The sequence below is a fragment of the Cololabis saira genome, chromosome 3, assembly GCF_033807715.1.
Source record: "Cololabis saira isolate AMF1-May2022 chromosome 3, fColSai1.1, whole genome shotgun sequence".
Classification (NCBI taxonomy): Eukaryota; Metazoa; Chordata; class Actinopteri; order Beloniformes; family Belonidae; genus Cololabis; species Cololabis saira.
In genome coordinates this window covers 51,674,126-51,698,877 of record NC_084589.1, presented here as the reverse complement: position 1 = coordinate 51,698,877, position 24,752 = coordinate 51,674,126, and the positions used below count along the sequence as shown (strand labels likewise).

Genomic DNA, 24,752 nt, shown 5'->3' with positions numbered 1-24,752 from the left:
GAGACAGGTGTCTCAGGTCTGAAGGTTTCTTCTCCAGCTGCAGGTTCCAGATGTTTCCACAGATGATGCAGGTTCCAGATGTTTCCACAGATGGTGCAGGTTCCAGATGTTTCCACAGATGGTGCAGGTTCCAGATGTTTCCACAGATGGTGCAGGTTCCAGATGTTTCCACAGATGATGCAGGTTCCAGATGTTTCCACAGATGATGCAGGTTCCAGATGTTTCCACCGATGATGCAGGTTCCAGATGTTTCCACAGATGATGCAGGTTCCAGATGTTTCCACAGATGATGCAGGTTCCAGATGTTTCCACAGATGATGCAGGTTCCAGATGTTTCCACAGATGGTGCAGGTTCCAGATGTTTCCACAGATGGTGCAGGTTCCAGATGTTTCCACAGATGGTGCAGGTTCCAGATGTTTCCACAGATGGTGCAGGTTCCAGATGTTTCCACAGATGGTGCAGGTTCCAGATGTTTCCACAGATGGTGCAGGTTCCAGATGTTTCCACAGATGGTGCAGGTTCCAGATGTTTCCACAGATGATGCAGGTTCCAGATGTTTCCACAGATGATGCAGGTTCCAGATGTTTCCACAGATGATGCAGGTTCCAGATGTTTCCACAGATGATGCAGGTTCCAGATGTTTCCACAGATGGTGCAGGTTCCAGATGTTTCCACAGATGGTGCAGGTTCCAGATGTTTCCACAGATGGTGCAGGTTCCAGATGTTTCCACAGATGGTGCAGGTTCCAGATGTTTCCACAGATGGTGCAGGTTCCAGATGTTTCCACAGATGATGCAGGTTCCAGATGTTTCCACAGATGATGCAGGTTCCAGGTTCTGGTTCTGGTTCTGGTTTTGTGTTTTGGGTCATGATTCTGCTGGAGGACCCGTGAAGCTCCAGTTCTGTCTCATCCGTCCAAAAGACTTCCTTCTCATGTTCTCCCAACACTTTCAACCCCTTAAACAGTCAGACTGACACTTTAGTCTCACACGTCACCATGGAAACGTTATTTTCCAACGAACTAAAAAAAAAATATATATATATATATATATTTTATCCACAGATCAGATCAGATCAGATCATTTATCCACAGATTAGCGTGAAACTGCTGCTGGTTGTTGTAGTTCTCTTTATTACATAAAATACAGGACCACGGTAGTAGAGGGTAATGTTGTGTGCGCATGCGCGGAGTCGCCGCTAGGGGGAGACAAAGTAACGTAACAGAAGAAGTGAAGGTCAGGAAGCTGCATGAGTAGTGCAGAAGAGGTGAACTAGTTTCTGACACAAGGATCAACTAATATATATATATATATATATATATATATATATATATATATATATATATATATATAGGCTATATATATTCGATAAAAAAATCGATATTGCAATATATTGTTGCGCTCTCTGTCGCAATAAATAATCGATAAACTCACTGCAAATATCGATATTTTATTACAACACACATAATGGATTTATGCGGTTGACACCGCACTCTTGTTCATGCACTTTAATTTGTCCAACAGTGTTTACATTTACAAGCCTAGCAGGCAGTGAGGAAATATATACAAATGCACTTTCTTTGTACATTGTATGAAGTTTTGGCATTGAATAAATGCATAACTATGGACGTTTTCCTTTTTAAGGGTATTCTTTCTTCATATATTCTGGATTAATTACAAATCAACTGAAATATTGCAAGCCTTTTATTATTTTAATATTGCTGATCATGGCTTTCAGTTTAAGATTAAGATTCCCAGAATATTTAAATTTTTTGAGATAGGATATTTGAGTTTTCTTAAGCTGTAAGCCATGATCAGCAATATTAAAATAATAAAAGGCTTGCAATATTTCAGTTAATTTGTAATGAATCCAGAATGTATGACATTTTTGTTTTTGTAATTGCATTACAGAAAATCACAATATTCAAATTTTCTGAGACAGTCCTGTATATCCTTCAGTTAGAAATAGAAAGATGCACCGATGTGTTTTCTCAGAAATATTTCCCCTTTAGTGGAACATTTGTAACTGTTGGGTGGATTTCCTGAGCAGGTGTCCCCCCCCCCCCTCTCAGTTCTGTTTCTGGACCAGACCGGACCGCACCGGACCAGACTGGATCAGACCGGACCGAACCGGCCTGGCCTGGCCGGGGCTCATCTGCGGACCAGCATCACCGTGACGACGCTCAGCAGAGAGATGGAGGAGACCAGCAGCAGGGAGATGTAGAGCGGCCAGGGCTCCGGGTGCAGCGTGACCTCTGTATCTGTCACGGGGAGAACAAGCACACCTGCATCAGGTGAGGTCCACAATTATTATTATTATTATTACGTTTATTGAACAGGGACAAATGTATCAACCATTATTTAATAAAAATTACCAAACAGATGTAATACATACAGGTTTCTAGCCAGAGCTAATTTGCAACCCCTGTCCCTGGTTAGGCCTTTACTTAAAATTCGAAAGCAGAGTTAAACCAGTTCAAAACCATTAAAATACAAAACATGCAAAACAGAATAAACAGAATACAGACAAAGACAAGAAGCAAAAACACAAACCAGACCTGATAGTGCCTTATGTTCCTGGCAGAGCTCTCCGTTGTCGGAGTGCAGGTTTACTCGTAGTTCCTAGAGTATCTAAATGTAGATTTGGAGGGCGGGCGTTCTGCTATCAGGCACCATTACTATGGAACCAACTTCCAATCTGGGTTAAGGAGGCTGACACCACCTCCACCTTTAAAACTAAACTTAAAACCTTTCTGTTTAGTAAAGCCTATAGTTAGTGTTTAGTAAACCTCTAGCTGGTGTTGGTAAATCTCTAGGTAGTGTAAACTCTAGTGTGTTAGAGTCAGTAGTCATAGTTGCAGCTATAGAACAAGACTATAATAGTTAGTCTCAAATATAGCTTGGTGGTAGATATGCTGCTATAGGCTTATTCTGCAGGGGGGCACCGACATGATCCGCTGGGCGGTGCCTCTCACCCTTCTTCTCCTCTCCTTTTCCTCTTCTCCATTTCCATTTTTATTTATTATAAATATCTCATAGCTATCGTTTTGTCCATCACTCTTGTAGTTTCTTGTGCCGGCCCCCTTTTTTCTCTTTTGTGCATGTTTGCAGGCCGGAGCCTCGGGAGCTGCGTTCTGGCCTGCGGTCCCCCCCCCCCCCCCTCTGGTCATCCCGTTGCTGCTTCCACCTGCCTGCTGTGTGCTGCTTACGTCCCTGACTCCCCCAGTCTGGCCCTCGGCAGGAGGGTCCCCCCTTACGAGCCTGGTCCTGCTCAAGGTTTCTTCCTCCTAAAGGGGAGTTTTTCTTGCCACTGTTTGGATTAAGGCTTTTCTCCCACTAGGGGAGTTTTTACCTGCCATTGTTTATGTAATAATTGCTCGGGGGTGTGTGTGTGTGTGTGTGTGTGTGTGTGTGTGTGTGCGTGCGTGCGTGCGTGCGTGCGTGCGTGCGTGCGTGCGTGCGTGCGTGCGTGCGTGCGTGCGTACGTACGTACGTACGTATGTATGTAGAAAATTAAAATAATACTGTGGTACAGTATATTAAAGTCAATGTTCACAAGCTTTTCAGTTTCAGTTTCAGCCATTGTTTTACTTGTGTGCTAAAAACCTTGAGCTCTGTCAATATTTTGATTTCAGGTAGCAGTGTATTCCCCCAATATCCCCCACCCCCAACCCCTCACCCCCCCGGAACAGGTGAGGTCTACAACCCCCCCCCGCCAGTAACCATGACCCACTCACCGGAACACGTCTGGTTGGACGGGGTCGGGGGTTTCTCTGCATCTCCAGCTTCTTCCGTCTCTAAGAAGTGAAAACAACAAACATATCTGCTTTAGTTGGACTTTTTTCTCTTGTCGATCTTTTCTTTTTATTAAACATGTTTTTATTCCAGAAAATGAGCATTGGTTACAAATATTCAACATACATAATTTTTCATATTTTCCTACCCACCACGCTTCCAGTGTAAAGAGATAAATGAGAGAATAAACTCAAAAAGCACAAATGTTACACTGAAAAGGGTACAAGAATTAAATATGCAGGATAGAAATAAATAAATAAATAAAATTAAATTAAATTAAATTAAATTAAATTAAATTAAATTAAAAAGAGAAAAAGTGGATATTCAAGACAGTACAAATCTTGTTGCTCTTTAACTGCGTATTTAATTAGTCCTGATGTCGCTCGGGGATAATTTGAAGTGGAATTAATTACATTTTGTATTTATTTAAATGGGACTTATTATGAAAAACAGGTTTTTTCTTGCTTTAACATATATAAAGTGTTTTTTTCTTGCTTTAACATATATAAAGTGTTTTTTTCTTGCTTTAACATATATAAAGTGGTCTCCCCTCAGCCTGCCAACTCAGAGAAGGAGGAAAGCAACCAGATTCTGCAGTGTCTGTACAGCCGCCGGCCAGTGTGATGTGGATCTACGAGCCAATAAGATTCTGCTCCCGTCGTTACGGAACTAAAATGCAAACCACGCCCACAACTAACTCTGCTGTGCCTCATTATCATAGCCCCGCCCACTCAGAATCCTGCATAGATAATGAGGTTAGAGAATGGGAAGATAAAGACATGGATCAGAGGCTGAATTTCTAATTTATTTAGCAAAAAAAATCAAAAGCTTGTTTTTAAGACATTCAACGCCTGTTTGAAATAGGTATTAGATCCATAATAGGTCCAGTTTAAACAGAAGGAACGGTTTTAGCGACGCGGCTCACCGTCCAGGCAGAAGACGCTCCTGGCCACGACCTCCGTTCCCAGGCTCAGCTGGCACTCGTAGTTCCCGGGACCCTGCAGGGCCACGGTCTGGGACAGCGTGGTGAAGCGACCCGCCGCGTCCTCCACGTCCTCCACGTCCTCCACGCCCGCCGCCACCGTGGGACACGTCTGTCCCGCGTGGAGGACGGACAGGACGAAGCCGGACCGCGGGGACACGTTGACGTGGCAGCGCAGCAGGGAGGCGTTGTGGCGCGTCAGGTTGAAGACCAGGCTGTCTGAAAGGACGAGCAGAGAGCAGAGACATCCACGTGGGTTTGGTTTCAGCTTTTAAACAAATGCATGGCTGCGTCTGAAATCCCATCCTTCCACCCTAATGAGTAGCAAAAACAGTATGTGAGGTTTTTTAGTGCGTCCGAAACATTAGTACGTACTCAATAGTATGTACTATCCATACTCATTCTGGAGAAATGTATTAGTGTGGATTGATGGACACTAGTTAAGCAGAAACTTCCCACAATGCAATGCAGCGGTGTTTTGGTTGCTAAGTGCTGCGCAGATACGTACAGGTATATGTCAAGTATAATATTAACTATAATCAGTACTCGAGTTGTAGAAAAAGATCAGGCAGGATGGTGGATTTGATCATACGGGGACAGATAATTTGTGCTGATTACAAATAATATAATATATTACAAATAATAGCAGTGACCAAAACAGCTGCAGAAATACTGCAGGAATGACATAGCAGCAGTTAAATGCAGCCTTCTGTAAGCTTTAAATATCCACTGGGCTTACATCAAATACATCAAAACACAACAATAAAAAACACTTTTCTGAACTTATCAATATGACTCTGTCCTTCACAGGATAAGTAACATGGATCACTGCAAAAACTCACAATCTTAACAAGAATATTTGTCTTATTTCTAGTTAAAATGTCTCATTTTAGTAAAAAAAATCTCATTACACTTAAAACAAGACTCATCACTGGAAAAAACAACAATTTTCACCTGTTTCAAGTAGATTTTCACAATCTACAGATTTTTTTGCTTGTAATAAGAAGATAAATCTTGTTCCACTGGCAGATTTTCCTACTTATTTCAAGTGAAAATTTACCTGAAAAAGGTGAAAATTGTCACATTTTTCTGGTGTTATTTTTCTGGTGATGACTCTAAATGTTGAAATAGCAGTAAAACCACATTCATTGATGAAATGACATAAGGGATGGAAAGGAGGGATGGCAGTTTTACAGGGGGGATGATTTGGACCGTTTTTATTTCACTCATCCCCCCCTCAACTCAAGTACTGATTCTAACTTATACTTGTTAAGTGTGGTCAACTTCTGGCACCACATCGCCAGGGTTTTGTTGCTATCAACATAATAATAATACATTTTATCTATAACGCACTTGTGCTACAGAGCAGATAAATAAAACATGAACATTTTTTTTCTGTATGTAAAAACAGAGCATATAAAAGATATATTTAGCTATAAGCTTTCTTAAGTGTGAGTGTTGGATGGAGTTTGATGTTCCTGAGGTGATAAAAAGCTGTTCTGCAGAAGTGTTTGATGAGGGTGTCGAAAGTGAGTTCGGGGTCCATTTTAACACCTAGGTTGGTGACCTTCAACTCACCTCAAATGACCTTCAACTCACCTCAAATGACCTTCAACTCACCTCAAATGACCTTCAACTCACCTCAAATGACCTTCAACTCACCTAAAATTACATTAAACTCACCTCAAATGACCTTCAACTCACCTCAAATGACCTTCAACTCACCTAAAATTACATTAAACTCACCTCAAATGACCTTCAACTCACCTCAAATGACCTTCAACTCACCTACATGACCTTCAACTCACCTCAAATGACCTTCAACTCACCTCAAATGACCTTCAACTCACCTCAAATGACCTTCAACTCACCTCAAATGACCTTCAACTCACCTCAAATGACCTTCAACTCACCTCAAATGACCTTCAACTCACCTCAAATGACCTTCAACTCACCTACATGACCTTCAACTCACCTACATGACCTTCAACTCACCTCAAATGACCTTCAACTCACCTCAAATGACCTTCAACTCACCTCAAATGACCTTCAACTCACCTCAAATTACATTAAACTCACCTCAAATGACCTTCAACTCACCTCAAATTACATTAAACTCACCTCAAATGACCTTCAACTCACCTCAAATGACCTTCAACTCACCTACATGACCTTCAACTCACCTAAAATGACCTTCAACTCACCTCAAATGACCTTCAACTCACCTAAAATGACCTTCAACTCACCTACATGACCTTCAACTCACCTCAAATGACCTTCAACTCACCTCAAATGACCTTCAACTCACCTCAAATGACCTTCAACTCACCTACATGACCTTCAACTCACCTCAAATGACCTTCAACTCACCTACATGACCTTCAACTCACCTCAAATGACCTTCAACTCACCTCAAATGACCTTTAACTCACCTCAAATGACCTTCAACTCACCTACATGACCTTCAACTCACCTCAAATGACCTTCAACTCACCTCAAATGACCTTCAACTCACCTCAAATGACCTTCAACTCACCTAAAATGACCTTCAACTCACCTAAAATTACATTAAACTCACCTCAAATGACCTTCAACTCACCTCAAATGACCTTCAACTCACCTCAAATGACCTTCAACTCACCTAAAATGACCTTCAACTCACCTAAAATTACATTAAACTCACCTCAAATGACCTTCAACTCACCTCAAATGACCTTCAACTCACCTCAAATTACATTAAACTCACCTAAAATTACCTTCAACTCACCTAAAATGACCTTCAACTCACCTCAAATGACCTTCAACTCACCTCAAATGACCTTCAACTCACCTCAAATGACCTTCAACTCACCTCAAATGACCTTCAACTCACCTACATGACCTTCAACTCACCTCAAATGACCTTCAACTCACCTAAAGTGACCTTCAACTCACCTCAAATGACCTTCAACTCACCTCAAATGACCTTTAACTCACCTAAAATGACCTTCAACTCACCTCAAATGACCTTCAACTCACCTCAAATGACCTTCAACTCACCTCAAATGACCTTCAACTCACCTAAAATGACCTTCAACTCACCTAAAATTACATTAAACTCACCTCAAATGACCTTCAACTCACCTCAAATGACCTTCAACTCACCTCAAATGACCTTCAACTCACCTAAAATGACCTTCAACTCACCTCAAATGACCTTCAACTCACCTCAAATGACCTTCAACTCACCTCAAATGACCTTCAACTCACCTCAAATGACCTTCAACTCACCTCAAATGACCTTCAACTCACCTCAAATGACCTTCAACTCACCTAAAATGACCTTCAACTCACCTCAAATGACCTTCAACTCACCTAAAATGACCTTCAACTCACCTCAAATGACCTTCAACTCACCTCAAATGACCTTCAACTCACCTAAAATGACCTTCAACTCACCTCAAATGACCTTCAACTCACCTACATGACCTTCAACTCACCTCAAATGACCTTCAACTCACCTACATGACCTTCAACTCACCTCAAATGACCTTCAACTCACCTAAAATGACCTTCAACTCACCTCAAATGACCTTCAACTCACCTACATGACCTTCAACTCACCTCAAATGACCTTCAACTCACCTACATGACCTTCAACTCACCTCAAATGACCTTCAACTCACCTAAAATGACCTTCAACTCACCTACATGACCTTCAACTCACCTCAAATGACCTTCAACTCACCTCAAATGACCTTCAACTCACCTCAAATGACCTTCAACTCACCTCAAATGACCTTCAACTCACCTCAAATGACCTTCAACTCACCTAAAATGACCTTCAACTCACCTACATGACCTTCAACTCACCTCAAATGACCTTCAACTCACCTAAAATGACCTTCAACTCACCTCAAATGACCTTCAACTCACCTCAAATGACCTTCAACTCACCTCAAATGACCTTCAACTCACCTCAAATGACCTTCAACTCACCTAAAATGACCTTCAACTCACCTAAAATTACATTAAACTCACCTCAAATGACCTTCAACTCACCTCAAATGACCTTCAACTCACCTCAAATGACCTTCAACTCACCTCAAATGACCTTCAACTCACCTAAAATGACCTTCAACTCACCTACATGACCTTCAACTCACCTCAAATGACCTTCAACTCACCTAAAATGACCTTCAACTCACCTCAAATGACCTTCAACTCACCTAAAATTACATTAAACTCACCTCAAATGACCTTCAACTCACCTCAAATGACCTTCAACTCACCTCAAATGACCTTCAACTCACCTCAAATGACCTTCAACTCACCTCAAATGACCTTCAACTCACCTAAAATGACCTTCAACTCACCTCAAATGACCTTCAACTCACCTAAAATGACCTTCAACTCACCTACATGACCTTCAACTCACCTCAAATGACCTTCAACTCACCTAAAATGACCTTCAACTCACCTCAAATGACCTTCAACTCACCTAAAATTACATTAAACTCACCTCAAATGACCTTCAACTCACCTAAAATGACCTTCAACTCACCTCAAATGACCTTCAACTCACCTAAAATTACATTAAACTCACCTAAAATGACCTTCAACTCACCTCAAATGACCTTCAACTCACCTCAAATGACCTTCAACTCACCTCAAATTACATTAAACTCACCTCAAATGACCTTCAACTCACCTCAAATGACCTTCAACTCACCTCAATGACCTTCAACTCACCTAAAATGACCTTCAACTCACCTTAAATGACCTTCAACTCACCTCAAATGACCTTCAACTCACCTAAAATGACCTTCAACTCACCTTAAATGACCTTCAACTCACCTAAAATTACATTAAACTCACCTCAAATGACCTTCAACTCACCTCAAATGACCTTCAACTCACCTCAATGACCTTCAACTCACCTCAAATGACCTTCAACTCACCTAAAATTACATTAAACTCACCTCAAATGACCTTCAACTCACCTTAAATGACCTTCAACTCACCTAAAATTACATTAAACTCACCTAAAATGACCTTCAACTCACCTACACGGGCAGATTCTGACATTAAGTCAATGTCAGCCTAAATCACACCTCACCATCACACCTCCACCGCCCATGCTTGACGCTGAACGAGTCGTCAGCTTTGAGATTCTGCTCTTGAGGTTTTTTGTAACATGCAGTTTGTTAAATTCAGGCTTATCAATATGTTTATGGCTATTTGACCGCAGAGCACACAACATCTGCCCAGACCCTGCTCATCACATTTGAAGAAGCCGCAGCCAAAGTCGGATTCAAGTTGAAGTCAAAGAAAACAGAATGCATGCTTATGAACGAGGACTCCAACCACCCAAGTATTACATCACGGATGGATCACACTTCAAAGAAGTCAAGGATTTTAAATATCTGGGTTCGTATGTGGCTGACAGCAGAAAAGACTTTCTTGCCAGAAAGGGACAAGCCTGGAACGCTTGCAACAAACTCCTCAGAGTCTGGCAGTCAGGAATTTCAACCTCCATCAAGGTCTCTTTCTTCAGGGCCTGTGTTAAATCATCCTATTATCGGTGCTGAGACCTGGACTATGAAGAAGGAACTACAAGACCGGCTCAACGGCACCAGACTCCTCATGTGTGTCAGAAACATCTCCTGGAAAACTCCTCCAACCAAGGAGCAGATCTGTGGTGAACTGCCACCAATAACAACTGTAGCACGCCGTAGAGCAATCTTTGCAGGTCATTGCTACCGTGCTACGGATCAAGTAATATCCGACATCCTGCTATGGCGGCTCCCCCAATCATCCAGACCAGGGCTCGGCAACCAGAGCTGGATGTGGCTCTTTAGCGCTGCCCTAGTGGCTCCTGGAGATTTAAAAAAAATGTTTGACCTTTTTTTTCCTTTTTTTCTTTTTTTTTCTCTTTTTTTCTCTTCTTTTTTTCCTTTTTTTCTCTTTTTTTCTTCCTTTTTCCTTTCCTTTTTAATCGCGACATTTCGACTTTTTTCTCAAAATCTTGACTTTTTTCTCGACATTTCGACTTTTTTCTTGAAGTGCATAATGAAAAAAAGAAATCTTCTCCCAGTTCTTACTAATATAGAAACATGCAGCATGTGTGTCTTCATTCCAAGTTCATTCCATGTTTTTTGTGTTTTTGGTCCAATATGTCTCTTTAACATTTTGTGTTGCTGACCGCTGGTCTAGACCGTTCCAGACGTTTCCAGACGTAGACCTTTACTCACCGTGAACCCTGAGTGCGGTGTTGTCCCCCGTCTTCCTGGTGCTGCCCTCCGTCCTGGTCCTGATGGAAACCTTGCACTTGTACAGGTTGCTGTCCGTCCAGCGGACGGCCCTGAGCAGCAGGGACCGGTCCAGGGAGTCCGTGCTGTGGTTCAGGAGGTCCACCCGTCCCACGTACGCCTCCGTGGGGCTCCACAGCCGGACACCCTTGACCTCGGGCTCGGTCAGCCAGTACAGGACGGGCGGCGTCAGCATGTGCTCGTCCTCGGACAGCCGGAGCGAGCAGGGCAGGACGACGTCCCGGCCCAGAGCGGCGGCGAGCTCCGCGGGCTGGTGGACCGAGACCACGGAGAGACAACCTGACGGGGAGACATGAAGGTTAGGAGACGGGTTCAGTGACGGAGGAAGTTCCTGACCCTGAAGCCCCGCGATCCGAACCGACGCCAAACCTCCACGGGATTTTGGATCATTGATCTGACGCAGGGCTGGGCGATATATTGAGATTTTAATATATATCGATATATTTTCAAACGCGATATGGCACGAGACAATATCGTTTATATCGATATAGCTTATTTTGCGACAAATTGACTGAACATCAACGCTGACTCTTCTCACTGGCAAAAAAGTACCTTTGTTGCTGAAACCTGACAGTGTTGACAGGTTAGTTTTCCTGTCACAAAATATGGAAAATGTACAGTCGGCTTGTTGTAATTATTTGAGATTTGCACAAAGAGATGCAATATTCCAACCTCAGTGGAAAAGTCTGCCTGTTACTGTCTACATTGTATTAATTGCACAGTGTATTTTAATTTAATTGCTGTGTGTATTTTTGTTATGCAGGAAAGGGATATTATTTGGTTTTTTTTATTCAAGAAGCATTTTTATTCTATATATGCAGGCAGTTTATTTTTATTTCATTTGTTTTATACATGTTGATATTGTGCAGACCTCTGTTAATAAAGGAACCTGTGTGACATTTGGCACGAGGCTTTGTATTGAAACTGACTGTTTTTTTAAGGGTTTGCCTCAGAAAAAATGAAGCTAAGAGAGATGCTAACAGAGATGCTAACAGAGATGCTATGCTATAATGCTTTGGGGGAAACCCCAATTATGGCACAGAAAAAATAAGGATACATATCGAGTATCAACATTCAGCTAGAAAATACGGAGATATGACTTTTGGTCCATATCACCCAGCCCTGATCTGACGGGAAGCTCATTTTGACCAAACCTTAGATGGCTCAGTTCGTACTCTGGCGTTTCCTCGGGAGTAGAGGACTTATGGCGCTTTTCCACTTTTTGTACACCAGTAGTCTTTAACCCTGGTGCTCAGGACCTTGTCCTGCATGTTAGATGTTTCCTGCTTCAGCACCCTGATAAAAATGACGAGATGATGACGACCATTAAAGGTATTCTATGCAACAAATCCCTGATCCTTGATCAGCTAGCAAGATTTGAAAGAGGCACCTCTAAGCCCCCCCCATTCGGTCCGAATGATACGGATTGGTCCAGGTCCAGGAAGGGAAAGAACCAATCAGATGTCTTCATTTTAAACCACGTCCCCCCGCCCTGTCCCATGCGCGCACTCGCTTCCAGAAGCCCGACGTGTTCACTTCCCACGGGTCTTCCTGGGCTCACAGTGTCCCAGTGTAACCCCCCTCCCTCCCTCCCTTCTGCCACGGACCCCAGTATGTAGTTATTATGTACCGGTAGTTATTTCCAGAGCGGGTCGGTCCCGCTATGTGTGACCGGGGAGCGGGAGCCGTTAGTCCGCTGCTGCTGCTGCTGCTGCTGCTGCTGCTGCTGCTGCTGCTGCTGCTGCTGCTCTCTGCAGCAGCAGCAGCAGCAGCAGCAGCAGCAGCCCGCGGGGACACGTGAACAGCCGCAGCCGTGAAAAGCCGCAGCAGCTCCAGCTCGGAAGCTGTATGGGGTCCGTGGGGATGTAGGCGTCTCACAGCGAGAGCGGAGAGCGCCGGTGAACGGCAGCGCGCTGCGGTGCCGTGCCGTCTCTGTTGCCGCAGCTACGCCGTACCCTACGGCGTAGACGCCGTGGCTTTAGAGCCTGCTTTAGAGCCTGCAGCGCACCGCAGCGCTGCCGTGCCGGGATGGAGACGCCGGTGGGCACGTTTGGGTGGGCACAGCCCCCCCCTGCCCCCCCTAAAACCGGCCTCGCTTACAGGTGAATGAGACATGGGGTAGTTTTGCTGTAAATGTGCTGTCCAAAATGTTTAATAATCGTATGCGCGTTCGTGTTTGTGGGGGCGTGGCTTTGGACGGAGCGCTCGTGGGTGGGGGCGGGGGGGGGCGGGGCTTAGAGGAAGCGCCACTTTCAAATCTTGCTAGCTCTAGGAAGTTGCATAGAATAACTTTAATTAGAATCAGGTGTGATGATGCAGGAAACATGTAAAACATGCAGGACAGGGACCAGGACCAGGGTTGGAGACCCCTGTTGTAAACAATCATGTATTGTCCTAGTGCAGGGGTCGGCAACCCGCGGCTCTAGAGCCGCATGTGGCTCTTTAGCGCCGCCCTAGTGGCTCCTGGAGCTTTTTCAAAAATGTTGGACCTTTTTTTTTCGTTTTTTTCTTCGTTTTTTTTTTCCTGTCCTTTTTAATCTGTTTTCAACTTTTTTCTCGAAATTTTGACTTTTCTCAACATTTCGACTTTTTTCACGAAATTTTGATTATTTCCTAGACATTTTGACTTTTTGCTCGACATTTTGACTTTTTGCTCGACATTTTGACGTTTTTATCGACATTTCGACTTTTTTCTCGAAGTGCATAATGAAAAAAAAAATCTCCCCCAGTTCTAACTAATATAGAAACATGCAGCATGTGTTTCCTTCATTTTAAGGTTTATACAAGACTTTTCATTTTTTGCGGCTCCAGACATATTAGTTTTTTGTGTTTTTGGTCCAATACGGCTCTAAAACATTTTGGGTTGCAGACCCCTGCTTTAGTGGCTTTTCAACTTTACTTAGGCTGTAAATCTCCAACAATGTCGTCCATTATCAGTGTTTCTACCTGTTACAGGTAAATCCTCCCCCTGAAGGAGCAGCAGTGGGACTGGGGTCGTTCGGGGCTGTTGGGTCTTCTCGGTTTTTCCTGATCACTTTTTTTTTGATTGTCAAGGACTTGCAGATATTTTCTCACACTGGACGGATGCTTTAACTCCAAATGATGTTTAAAATGTGAAGTTGACAAGGCAGAAGCTCGGACTTGTTTTCTCAGGTGGACATAATTTGCACAGAAAGTTGTGTAAAATTCCTGCAGATAATGATAAGGATCATCATCTGACGCTGCGTCTGCAACGTCTCTCTCTTCACTGCTCATGTAAAGACTCACCGGGCTCGGGCCGCCGTTGCCATGGAGCTGGTGCCCGTTGCTATACTAGTAGGGTTGCCACCCGTCCCGTAAAATACGGAATTGTCCTTTATTTGAGAAAAAAATGTTGCGTCCCGTATTGAACTAATACGGGACACGATTGGTACCGTATTTTCATTAACTTTTACACCATATTCTAGTTGAATTATTGAAATAAATTAACTTTTACACCATATTCTAATTGAATTATTGAAATAAATTAACTTTTACACCATATTCTAGTTGAATTATTGAAATAAATTAACTTTTACACCATATTCTAGTTGAATTATTGAAATAAATTAACTTTTTCACCATATTCTAGTTGAATTATTGAAATAAATTAACTTTTTCACCATATTCTAGTTGAATTATTGAAATAAATTAACTTTTACACCATATTCTAGTTGAATTATTGAAATAAATTAAGTTTTTCACCATATTCTAGTTGAATTATTGAAATAAATTAACTTTTTCACCATATTCTAGTTGAATTATTGAAATAAATTAACTTTTACACCATATTCTAGTTGAATTATTGAAATAAATTAACTTTTACACCATATTCTAGTTGAATTATTGAAATAAATTAACTTTTACACCATATTCTAGTTGAATTATTGAAATAAATTAACTTTTACACCATATTCTAGTTGAATTATTGAAATAAATTAACTTTTACACCATATTCTTCACCTGTAGGCGAACAGGTGAATGCTATTAAAGCACTTTGAACTTTAAATCAAAGCATTTTGTTTTTTCATATAAAATAAACACATTTTTATTCAGTTTAGAAGTTTTGGAACTTTTTTTTGGCTCCTGCGCTGCTGAAATCAGGGCGTCCCTTATTTCTATTTCTGAAAGGTGGCAACCCTATATACTAGTGTGCACTGCATTGTGGGTAATGTAGTGTGAAGTCTTCGTCTTGTCGGGTATTTTAAATGTACGCCGCCCGCTGGTGAAATGAGGAGGATTACTTACTTACTTAAGGCGGAGTTATGGTTCTGCGTCAAAACGACGCCGTGCCTACGGCGTGTGGTACGCGTCGACGCAGACCACACATCTACCCATCAATACTCAACATGGCTCTGCAACCAGATCTGTTTCTGGTGTTCACTACTTTCCTCTGCTCTACCAAGAACCAAAAAACTAAAGAGGCTACGATGTTTAGAGCAGTAACACGTTGGAATAAACTTCCACCACATTTAACCATGATAAACAGTAAAGCTAGAGTCAAAAATAAATTAAGAAAAGCAGAACTTAGCAAGGAAGTCAGTTTTAGTTAGTTGGTTTATTCTGAAATTCTTGCTTTATTCTGAAATTCTGAGTGTGTGAAATTTGAATATTTTTGTTGTTTGGTTCTGGCTGGTTTCAACAATTTAAGGGTTGAATTCCATCACATCTCGGATCATTTTTGTTTGGATTTAGTTCTGTTTTAATTGTAAAGATTGTATTTTATTGTTTTATGTGTGCAATGTTGGACCCCAGGAAGAATAGTCTTCACTGCAGTGAGGACTGATGGAGATCCGTAATAAATAAATGAATAAAAACTCCAGTCCTGCACGTGTTGGATGTTCCTCTGCTTCAACAGACACACAAGCAGGAAGTTTCAGGCTTCAGTAAGTTGGCTTTTTTTTAAACTACGTTGTGAAACTGAAATCTACAACAGAATTAGAAAGAACCACATAAAACCATGACGCAACAGCAGAAATAAAGGAAGAGACTTCATAATACTTAAAAAAAAATCCCACATCACAAAAACAAGCAAACCCCACAAAACCTGGGATTTCTTTTCTCCTGTAGCGAGAGCTTGGGTAATTTCAGCTTGCTGTGACTGGACACGAGGACGGGGTTTCAGGCTTCATCATACCAGAAATGTATTGTTCATTGTTTGAGGGGGGTGGGCCTGATGGCCAGTCCGTCTGGGGAACTATTAAAAAAAACCCACGTCTTAGTTATTAATGAATCACCGTCTGACTGAAAACACGTGATTGAACAACTCCAACGATCCGCCCAAGTCGGCCCAACTGAAAACAGCCGCAAACAGCCACGCCCAGATTTCTGAAAGCTGTTTGCATCTGCATCAGTGGCTCGTTGGCATAAACCTTTCTTACCAGTATACTGTATGTGCATCTTAACGAATGTTAGGATTTTATGACATTGTTTAAAAGTTTGAAGGGTTCTCTATTTGCAGGGTCAACTCCTGTTTTATGACTAGGCCAGAGATCGGCAACCCAAAATGTTGAAAGAGCCATATTGGACCAAAAACACAAAAAACTAATATGTCTGGAGCTGCAAAAAATGAAAAGTCTTGTATAAGCCTTAGAATGAAGGCAAAAGGCGGAAAAAGTCGAAATGTCGAGAAAAAAGTCGAAATGTCGAGAAAAAAGTCGAAATATCGAGATTAAAAAGGAAAAGAAAAAGGAAAAAAAAGAGAAAAAAAGAAGAAAAAAAGAAAAGAAAAAAAAGGAAGAAAAAAGGAAAAAAAGAGAAATTTAGAGAAATATAAAGAGGAAAAAAATAAGAAAAAAGGGAAAAAAAGGTCAAACATTTTTGAAAAAGCTCCAGGAGCCACTAGGGCGGCGCTAAAGAGCCGCATGCGGCTCTAGAGCCGCGGGTTGCTGACCCCTGGTCTAGGCTGTTAAATAGTGTTTCTTTAGGTGAAGACAATTAAGAGAAACACGTTTTAACAATGATGGGTTTCATCCGTTATCTGGGTTGATATCTTAAGAAGGAAGCAATAAACAGGGACATACGGCTGAAGGTCTGATATGTTTGGTAGATGAGGTTCAGGTACAAAGAACACCTCCCTTTTTACGATAAATACGACTGGATCCATGACCACCGGGTGCATTTCTCTCCTACCTTTGTGGTTTGAGAAAGGTTTGTTTTCTCATGGTGCAGCAGAAAAACGAACACAAGGATCTTTCACTAACAATAATAATATCATGTTTGGTAATAATATCACCGTCACCAAGACACGGTGCGACTCCATCATCTCCGGTAGCTTCAGATCACCTGACAGCCACACCCGTCCACAGCAACGTTTCTGCTCGGAGCAACAGTCTCAGCAAACGCCCCCCACCCCCGATGGCCACGCCCCCTCATTGTATTTGTTATTTACTGTTTAATTGTGTCTTGCAGCTTTTAATGTTGTAAAGCACTTTGAATTACCTTGTGTTGAATTGTGCTGTACACATAAACTTGCCTTGACTTTTCTCCTGAAACGATTGTAAATGAAAAGACAAACAAAAAAAGAAAAAAATAACCTCCAACTTTATGGGAAAACTTTTATCTTTTATTTTTGATCATCAGAAAAATGAAACAGGCCCCAAAGGCAACATAAAAACTGAAGATAGCCCGGGACCCCAGGATGGAGCCCTGAGGTTCTCCTGAGTGAGAGGAACCTTCACCAATGTGTCAGGACTGTTGTGGAAAAACCTATTAAACTTTAATACGTTCTTTCCAACCAGGTGAATAACTGGACTGAAGTCTGAGTTACCAAGAATAAAACGATCCAAAACTGTCCCATTTATGCCGACAATTAGTTCAAATGTTTACAACAAAACACGACCCACTGAATCTCAGAGCTGGAGTTGGAGACAGCTAAAGATAAAAGGACACAGATTGCAGAAATGCGATTAAAAGTTAAAATAATCGTAAAGAACAAGTATCAGATCAGTTTCAGAGTAAATGGATCGGATCAAACTTTCAGATTAGACAACAATCCTTACTAACTTTCTACGGTATGGAGCTTTAAAGCTTTAGAAAGTACGTTTACGTACATAATGATATACAGGACTGTCTCAGAAATTAGAATATTGTGATAAAGTTCTTTATTTTCTGTAATGCAATTAAAAAAACAAAAATGTCATACATTCTGGATTCATTACAAATCAACTGAAATATTGCAAGCCTTTTATTATTTTAATATTACTGATTATGGCTTACAGTTTAAGATTAAGATTCCCAGAATATTCTAATTTTTTGAGATAGGATATTTGAGTTTCATCCACATCCAGAATGTATGACATTTTTGCATTACAGAAAATAAAGGACTTTATCACAATATTCTAATTTTCTGAGTCAGTCCTGTATAATATGACCAGAAAGAATCTCGAGGTCTTAAAAGTTACGTTATTTTTACCTGAAAACATGCAGGAGAGAAACGTCCACAGGATCCATCTCTGTTTGGTCCGGGCGGAGCTGAGATGAGACAGAACCGGGCTCATAATGCTTCGTGACCTCAACGCCTCTGAGAGCAGATTTAAACTGAACTTTGCTTCCTCACAAGTATCGTTTTACCACGGAAGCCTTTGAGGCGTAAACAACCCCGACACGTGGGTTTCTCTTCTTATATACGACACAGGTAAACTCCAAAACAGAACTGGTACCAGCCGGGGAGGAAGAAGTGGCTCTCGGGACTTAAAAAGGAAGTAAATAGGGTTTTTTTTTAGTGTCGATTTGTAAAAAAAAAAGGTATTTGGTGGGTTCTTCGTCATCAGGGCTTCAGTTTCTTCTAACTCTGAGCTCTGTCACATCTAGGGTCGCCACCCGTCCCGTAAAATACGGAATTGTCCTTTATTTGAGAAAAAAATGTTGCGTCCTGTATTGAACTAATACGGGACACGATTTGTACCGTATTTTCATTAACTTTGACACCATATTCTAGTTGAATTATTAAAATAAATTAACTTTTACACCATATTCTAGTTGAATTATTGAAATAAGTTAACTTTTACACCATATTCTAGTTGAATTATTGAAATAAATTAACTTTTACACCATATTCTAGTTGAATTATTGAAATAAATTAACTTTTACACCATATTCTAGTTGAATTATTGAAATAAGTTAACTTTTACACCATATTCTAGTTGAATTATTGAAATAAATTAACTTTTACACCATATTCTAGTTGAATTATTGAAATAAATTAACTTTTACACCATATTCTAGTTGAATTATTGAAATAAATTAACTTTTACACCATATTCTAGTTGAATTATTGAAATAAGTTAACTTTTACACCATATTCTAGTTGAATTATTGAAATAAATTCACTTTTACACCATATTCTAGTTGAGTTATTGAAATAAATTAACTTTTACACCATATTCTAGTTGAATTATTGAAATAAGTTAACTTTTACACCATATTCTAGTTGAATTATTGAAATAAATTAACTTTTACACCATATTCTAGTTGAATTATTGAAATAAATTAACCTTTACACCATATTCTAGTTGAATTATTGAAATAAATTAACTTTTACACCATATTTTAGTTGAATTATTGAAATAAATTAACTTTTACACCATATTCTAGTTGAATTATTGAAATAAATTAACTTTTACACCATATTTTAGTTGAATTATTGAAATAAATGAACTTTTACACCATATTCTTCACCTGTAGGCTATATTCTACATCTGGGCTGATGTTACATACGTAGCATAGGAGGATATTTCAGTTACTAGTATGGTTGGCTGTCTCTACAGTCATGCAAGTTCAATGCTATTAAAGCACTTTAAACTTTAAATCAAAGCATTTTGTTTTTTCATATAAAATAAACACATTTTTATTCAGTTTAGAAGTTTTGGGGCTTTTTTTTGGCTCCTGCGCTGCTGAAATCAGGGCGTCCTTTATTTCTATTTCTGAAAGGTGGAAACCCTAGTCACATCAGTAACAATCCTCAGTTAAATATGAAAATCAAAGAGGTTTGTATCAATCAAGAGACCAAACTGCTGGGAGTCGTCAGAGATGACAAACCTTCATGGAAAACACATATGAATAAATTGGTTAGTAAAATGGGAAGTGGCATCGCTGTCGGTAGAAGATGCAGGACATATTTGTCACTAAAGTCGACTAAATTAATAACACAAGCTTTAATCTTGTGTACTCTTGACTGCTTCCCAGTGGTCTGGTCAAACGCCACGGCAGACATGATAACCAAACCTCAAAGAGCAAAGTAGAGCAGCTCGCTTGGTCCTGGGTTTTGATTCCAGAACAAATGTATTTAAAATGCCTAGAAATCTCAGCTGGTTAATTGTAAGAGAAAGATTACTTTATTCTTTATTAATATTTGTAAGAAATGTATCCATATCAAAAACCCTGCAAGTTCTATACAAAAAATTATGTTACAGTTCAGAAAATCACAGCTATAGCAAAAGACAAGCTTGAGATCGATGCTCTGGTGCAAGAACGGCGCCAGCTCCGCAGGAGATGCAGGAAAGCTCAGGAGGAGGAGAGGCAATGTGAAGTCAAAACTCAAGTGTCCCTGACCTGGAAGGGAGGAGCTGTCTCCTCCTTCATCTTACTTTCCTTGGACCTGAAAGAACTACGTTTCCCAGAACACCAAGAGCAAGATGGCCGCCAATTGGCTGATTCAAGGCAGCTGTTAAGGACTGGAAGTCTCACTTCATTCACTCCCAAGCATATGAACAGAGTGGAAAGCAGCCAGAGAGAAAGAAGCTACAAGATCCATGTTTAAAAAGACTCCAATACACCAATGGTCGGTGAATATATCTGTTCTTTTGCTAAATGCTAATACCTACCTTGATTGGTTTACTTACCTGTCCTGATTTGTTTGTTAGTGTTTGTTTGTAAGTTCAAGCTGAACCACAGCAAACTTATGCCAGTATTGAGCATTGATTTAATTTGGTTGTTTGCTCACTTTAACAAGTTAAAGCTTTAAGTTATAGAATTGAATGATTATCGTGTTGAGCAATTTGATTTTGACGTTAAAGGTATGGAAAATGGTTGCAAAGTTGAAGGATAAGGATGTTGAACTTTTGCTAGGGGTTGAATTTGGATTTATTGATTACCTTTCTTACTTACCTTACTAATTAAGCTAATTATACTTACCTTTTTAGTTACCTTTACTCCATTTGGTTGATTTAATCCATTTCAGCATGGAAATTAGTTTAAAATAATTGATTTGAATTAAATGATTAATTCATCTTGAGTTCCCTTAAGTGGATAAAATGATTTTGACTTTACATTTTGATTTACTTGTTTGACTCATTTTGAACAGTAAACAATTAAAGAGTTTAAAAGTTTACGTTTAAAAGTTGACTGTTTGAGTTAGTCGAATTTATTTTAACTTTTCTTGTAAATACCTGTACATATTGTTAACACTTTTTTCTTTGTTTTCGAAGGTTAACAACCTGATTATCTGATTATCTGATTATCTGATTACTATTGGAAGATCAACTGAAAAGAAACCAACCAAGCCCAAAGGTTGGATAAAAATAAAAGTTGATCAAATTGGAAATCCGAGTTGTCCTGGTGTCCTTTTCGGAGTCAACTGAGTGGAACTTGACAGGCAAGGAGGTGCTTTGGGACAAGGTGAAACGCAAGTTGGCCAGCCTGCGAAGAGGAGAGCGTATTCGCTGACACAGGAGAAGAAAGGAGGCAGAAAGAGCTAGTTTCATGAGGAATCCCTTCAAGCACGCCCGGCAGCTTTTAGAGGAGAAGAGAAGCAAAAGGTTGAAATCTTCTTCCGGCTCTCAGCGAAGGCGGACGCTTTTCTGCTCCCTCTCCCGTATCAACCTTCCCTGCCTGCCTGCTTTTGTCCTGTCGCTTCAGAGTCTCTCATTTTCATTCCTCCGAAAACTCTACAACCATGGAATTGATTAACTGGTCTCTCAGCACAATTGACCAAATTTTTGCAACAAGAAGACAGGGGGTAAGGGAGCCCTCTTGCCCCGATGGGACATTTTTACACAATACACAATGGATTCATACAAGTCATGGAAGCCTTTATGTATGGCAATAATGTCAATCGAGGACGTAGAAGATGCCTACATATTTGGATTATGATGGCAGGATTTCTCCTGATTATCTCCATGATCGGAGGTGGGGGTTTCCTGATGTATCGACAAATGCGTAAGTCGTCGGCAGCCTTTTTTTCTCTCTCGAAGCTGCCGAATGTGGCAGATAGATCAAGCAAAGCGATCAGCGCTCTGACTTTTACGTTTGGGGAGCAGGCCCGTAAGCTGGATGCGATTCTCGAGCAGAACCGCAGGCTGGCGGGGGTCTTTGAGCTCATTAACAAGATGGATAACAACATGGAGAAGCTGGGAGCTCAGCTTGGCCGGAATTGATCACTATTCGTCTGATTGGAGTCGCTGATGATGATTCAGAGACTGATAAACCAGAGACTTGAAGGCAGACGGAAAATTACTGGGCTGCCTGATCTCAAGAATTGTTGATTCTACAATTTGCCCTTGACGGAGTGGCTTGGCAGGCCTCTCCGGTCACAATCTCCCTGGAGGAATGTAAACAAGACGACTCTGCTCAAACCCTCCCCCTCTCCCACAAACACCTGCGGATCTTCCTCCCAGAACTGTACCGAGCTGCCTGATTACACCAAGGGCTCAGAGACTATCGCACACACACACACACACACTCACACTGACAACCATAACTCCCCCACCCCCATCCAACGCCTTCCTGGCCCCCCCCACTTGTCCACCCCCCATCACCCACATGCAAGTCCTGTGTTCAAAGTGCTTTACATCAACATTGAAAGCGGCAAGACACAATTAAACAGTAAATAACAAATACAATTATCAGAAAAGAGGTAAAATAGTAAAAAGCACACGTTGTTAAACAGTAAGGGCAGTAGATCCAGCAGGTTCATCTCATTCTTACAATGGCAAGAATTACGTTTCTATACGTTCAAAACGTACAAAGACCAGGGGCCTCATCTATAAAGCTTGCTTGCGCAGAAAAAGCGCCCGAAAGTTGCGGAAGCCACCTTCTACGCAAAGCCTCGGATCTAAAAAGAAAAAACTAACCGAAAAATCTGCGTATCTTTACGGCAACCCTGACCCTCCCGTAAGAATTTACTTAAGACACGGGGAACTGGCGACGCAGGCTGTGAGGTGGTGAAATGAAGCCAGATTCATGTCATACTCTTAATAATGTCATCACATATCACAACCGAAGAGGAAAATGAAAGTGTTCTGATTAAAATAAGGAAAGTTGGACTATATAACAATTGCGTTCATAAGGATAAAGTTTTTAAAAAAATAAAAATTAAAGAAATAGTCTCTTCTCCCCGTGTGTGTCTGCCTGTCATGCACGGGTACGTGCGCTCATGTTGTTTACTTTTAAGCCGGAATTATGGTTCTGCGTCACACCAACGCAGAGCCTACGCCGTAGGGTCCGGCGATGGTGCGCGTAGCCGCGTGCCTTACGCCGTAGGCTCTGCGTTGATATAACGCGGAACCATAAAACAGCTCTGAGGCGAGACGGGAGGGAGGAGGGGGAGCGGGGGCTGCCGGGCCGCCATCCCGAGTGTCTTAATGATTTGCTGAGCCTACCGTTAGTTTTTAAACTGTAAAAAGTGGGGGAGACAAATACATCATTTTGAAAAGTGGGGGGGACATGTCCCCCCTGCCCCCAGTGGAAATTGCGTCGTGCGATCGTGGCACTAACGGGCAGCAACGACGTGCTGCCACTCACTCGCTTTATTTTATACTATTTATATACTTTTCCTACTTTTACTGTGACCACCAAATAATCTCGTTTCACTGTCCTCTCTCCACATCATCCACAACTTCTAGATCTCAGATCTCAGCGAAATTCAGTGGCACGGTGGCTCCACACGTTCATTCATTCTGACGCATTCATCCGGATTCATCTAACAGGCTGCAGGAAGCCACTGCGCATGCTCAGTAGGCTCATCCATATGGATTTATGGGCGTGTTGAAGGCGGGATATGGGGCGGAGTCAGCTGCGCCGCTTTCCAGGTGGACTGTGATTCATAAAGGGAACATTGCGTGTTAATTTGCGTGCACGCGGTTTTATAGATCCGGATTTTTTTTTGCGCCCACCATTTTCGGCTTTTGGGCGTACGTGCACTTTTAGTATGAATCCTACGCAGTCCATTTTAAATGAGGCCCCAGGTCAAATACAATATTACAAAAGTAATCTGTGCCGATTCGTACGGTGAATCAAACCAATTTGACAATTCTACGTCACAACGCCTGCATTAAGGGCTTATCCATCACTAGTGTAACTTTGCACGGTTTTCAAAAATCATAACTATTTAATTTAAGAGTACGCTTCAGTAAACAATAATGTTTTTAGCCCTAATTTAAAGGAGCTGACAGTTTGTAGAAACAAGTTATTTAGTCAGTTTGTGTCCTATATGGAGGTAACTTTGCATTAAAGCATATAAAGGAGGGCCAGAGAGGGGGAAGTGACTTGGTCCAAACATGGTCATCTGCAGCTTCTCTCTCTTCTCATTCGGCCTTTTGTCCTTGTTTCAGTCTGAGCAAACTTACCGACATGTAGCCACAGATACGCCACACAGACCTACTCTTTATTTCTGTCTGTTACTCTTCTGTAGCTCAGGCTGATCATCC

At 41.3% G+C, this 24,752-nt stretch overlaps 1 protein-coding gene across 1 annotated transcript; it reads right to left on the bottom strand.

Moving 5' to 3' along the window:
* Nucleotides 1-1,822: 1,822 nt before the first annotated feature.
* Nucleotides 1,823-18,616, bottom strand: LOC133440509 (uncharacterized). Its single transcript, XM_061717781.1, has 5 exons — nucleotides 18,521-18,616; nucleotides 11,011-11,367; nucleotides 4,721-4,996; nucleotides 3,738-3,797; nucleotides 1,823-2,261 (listed from the first exon to the last, which is right to left on the bottom strand). Exons 1-5 carry the CDS (start codon nucleotides 18,603-18,605, stop codon nucleotides 2,152-2,154), a joined length of 888 nt encoding a protein of 295 aa, XP_061573765.1. The 5' UTR covers nucleotides 18,606-18,616; the 3' UTR covers nucleotides 1,823-2,151.
* Between the last annotated feature and the right edge of the window lie 6,136 nt (nucleotides 18,617-24,752).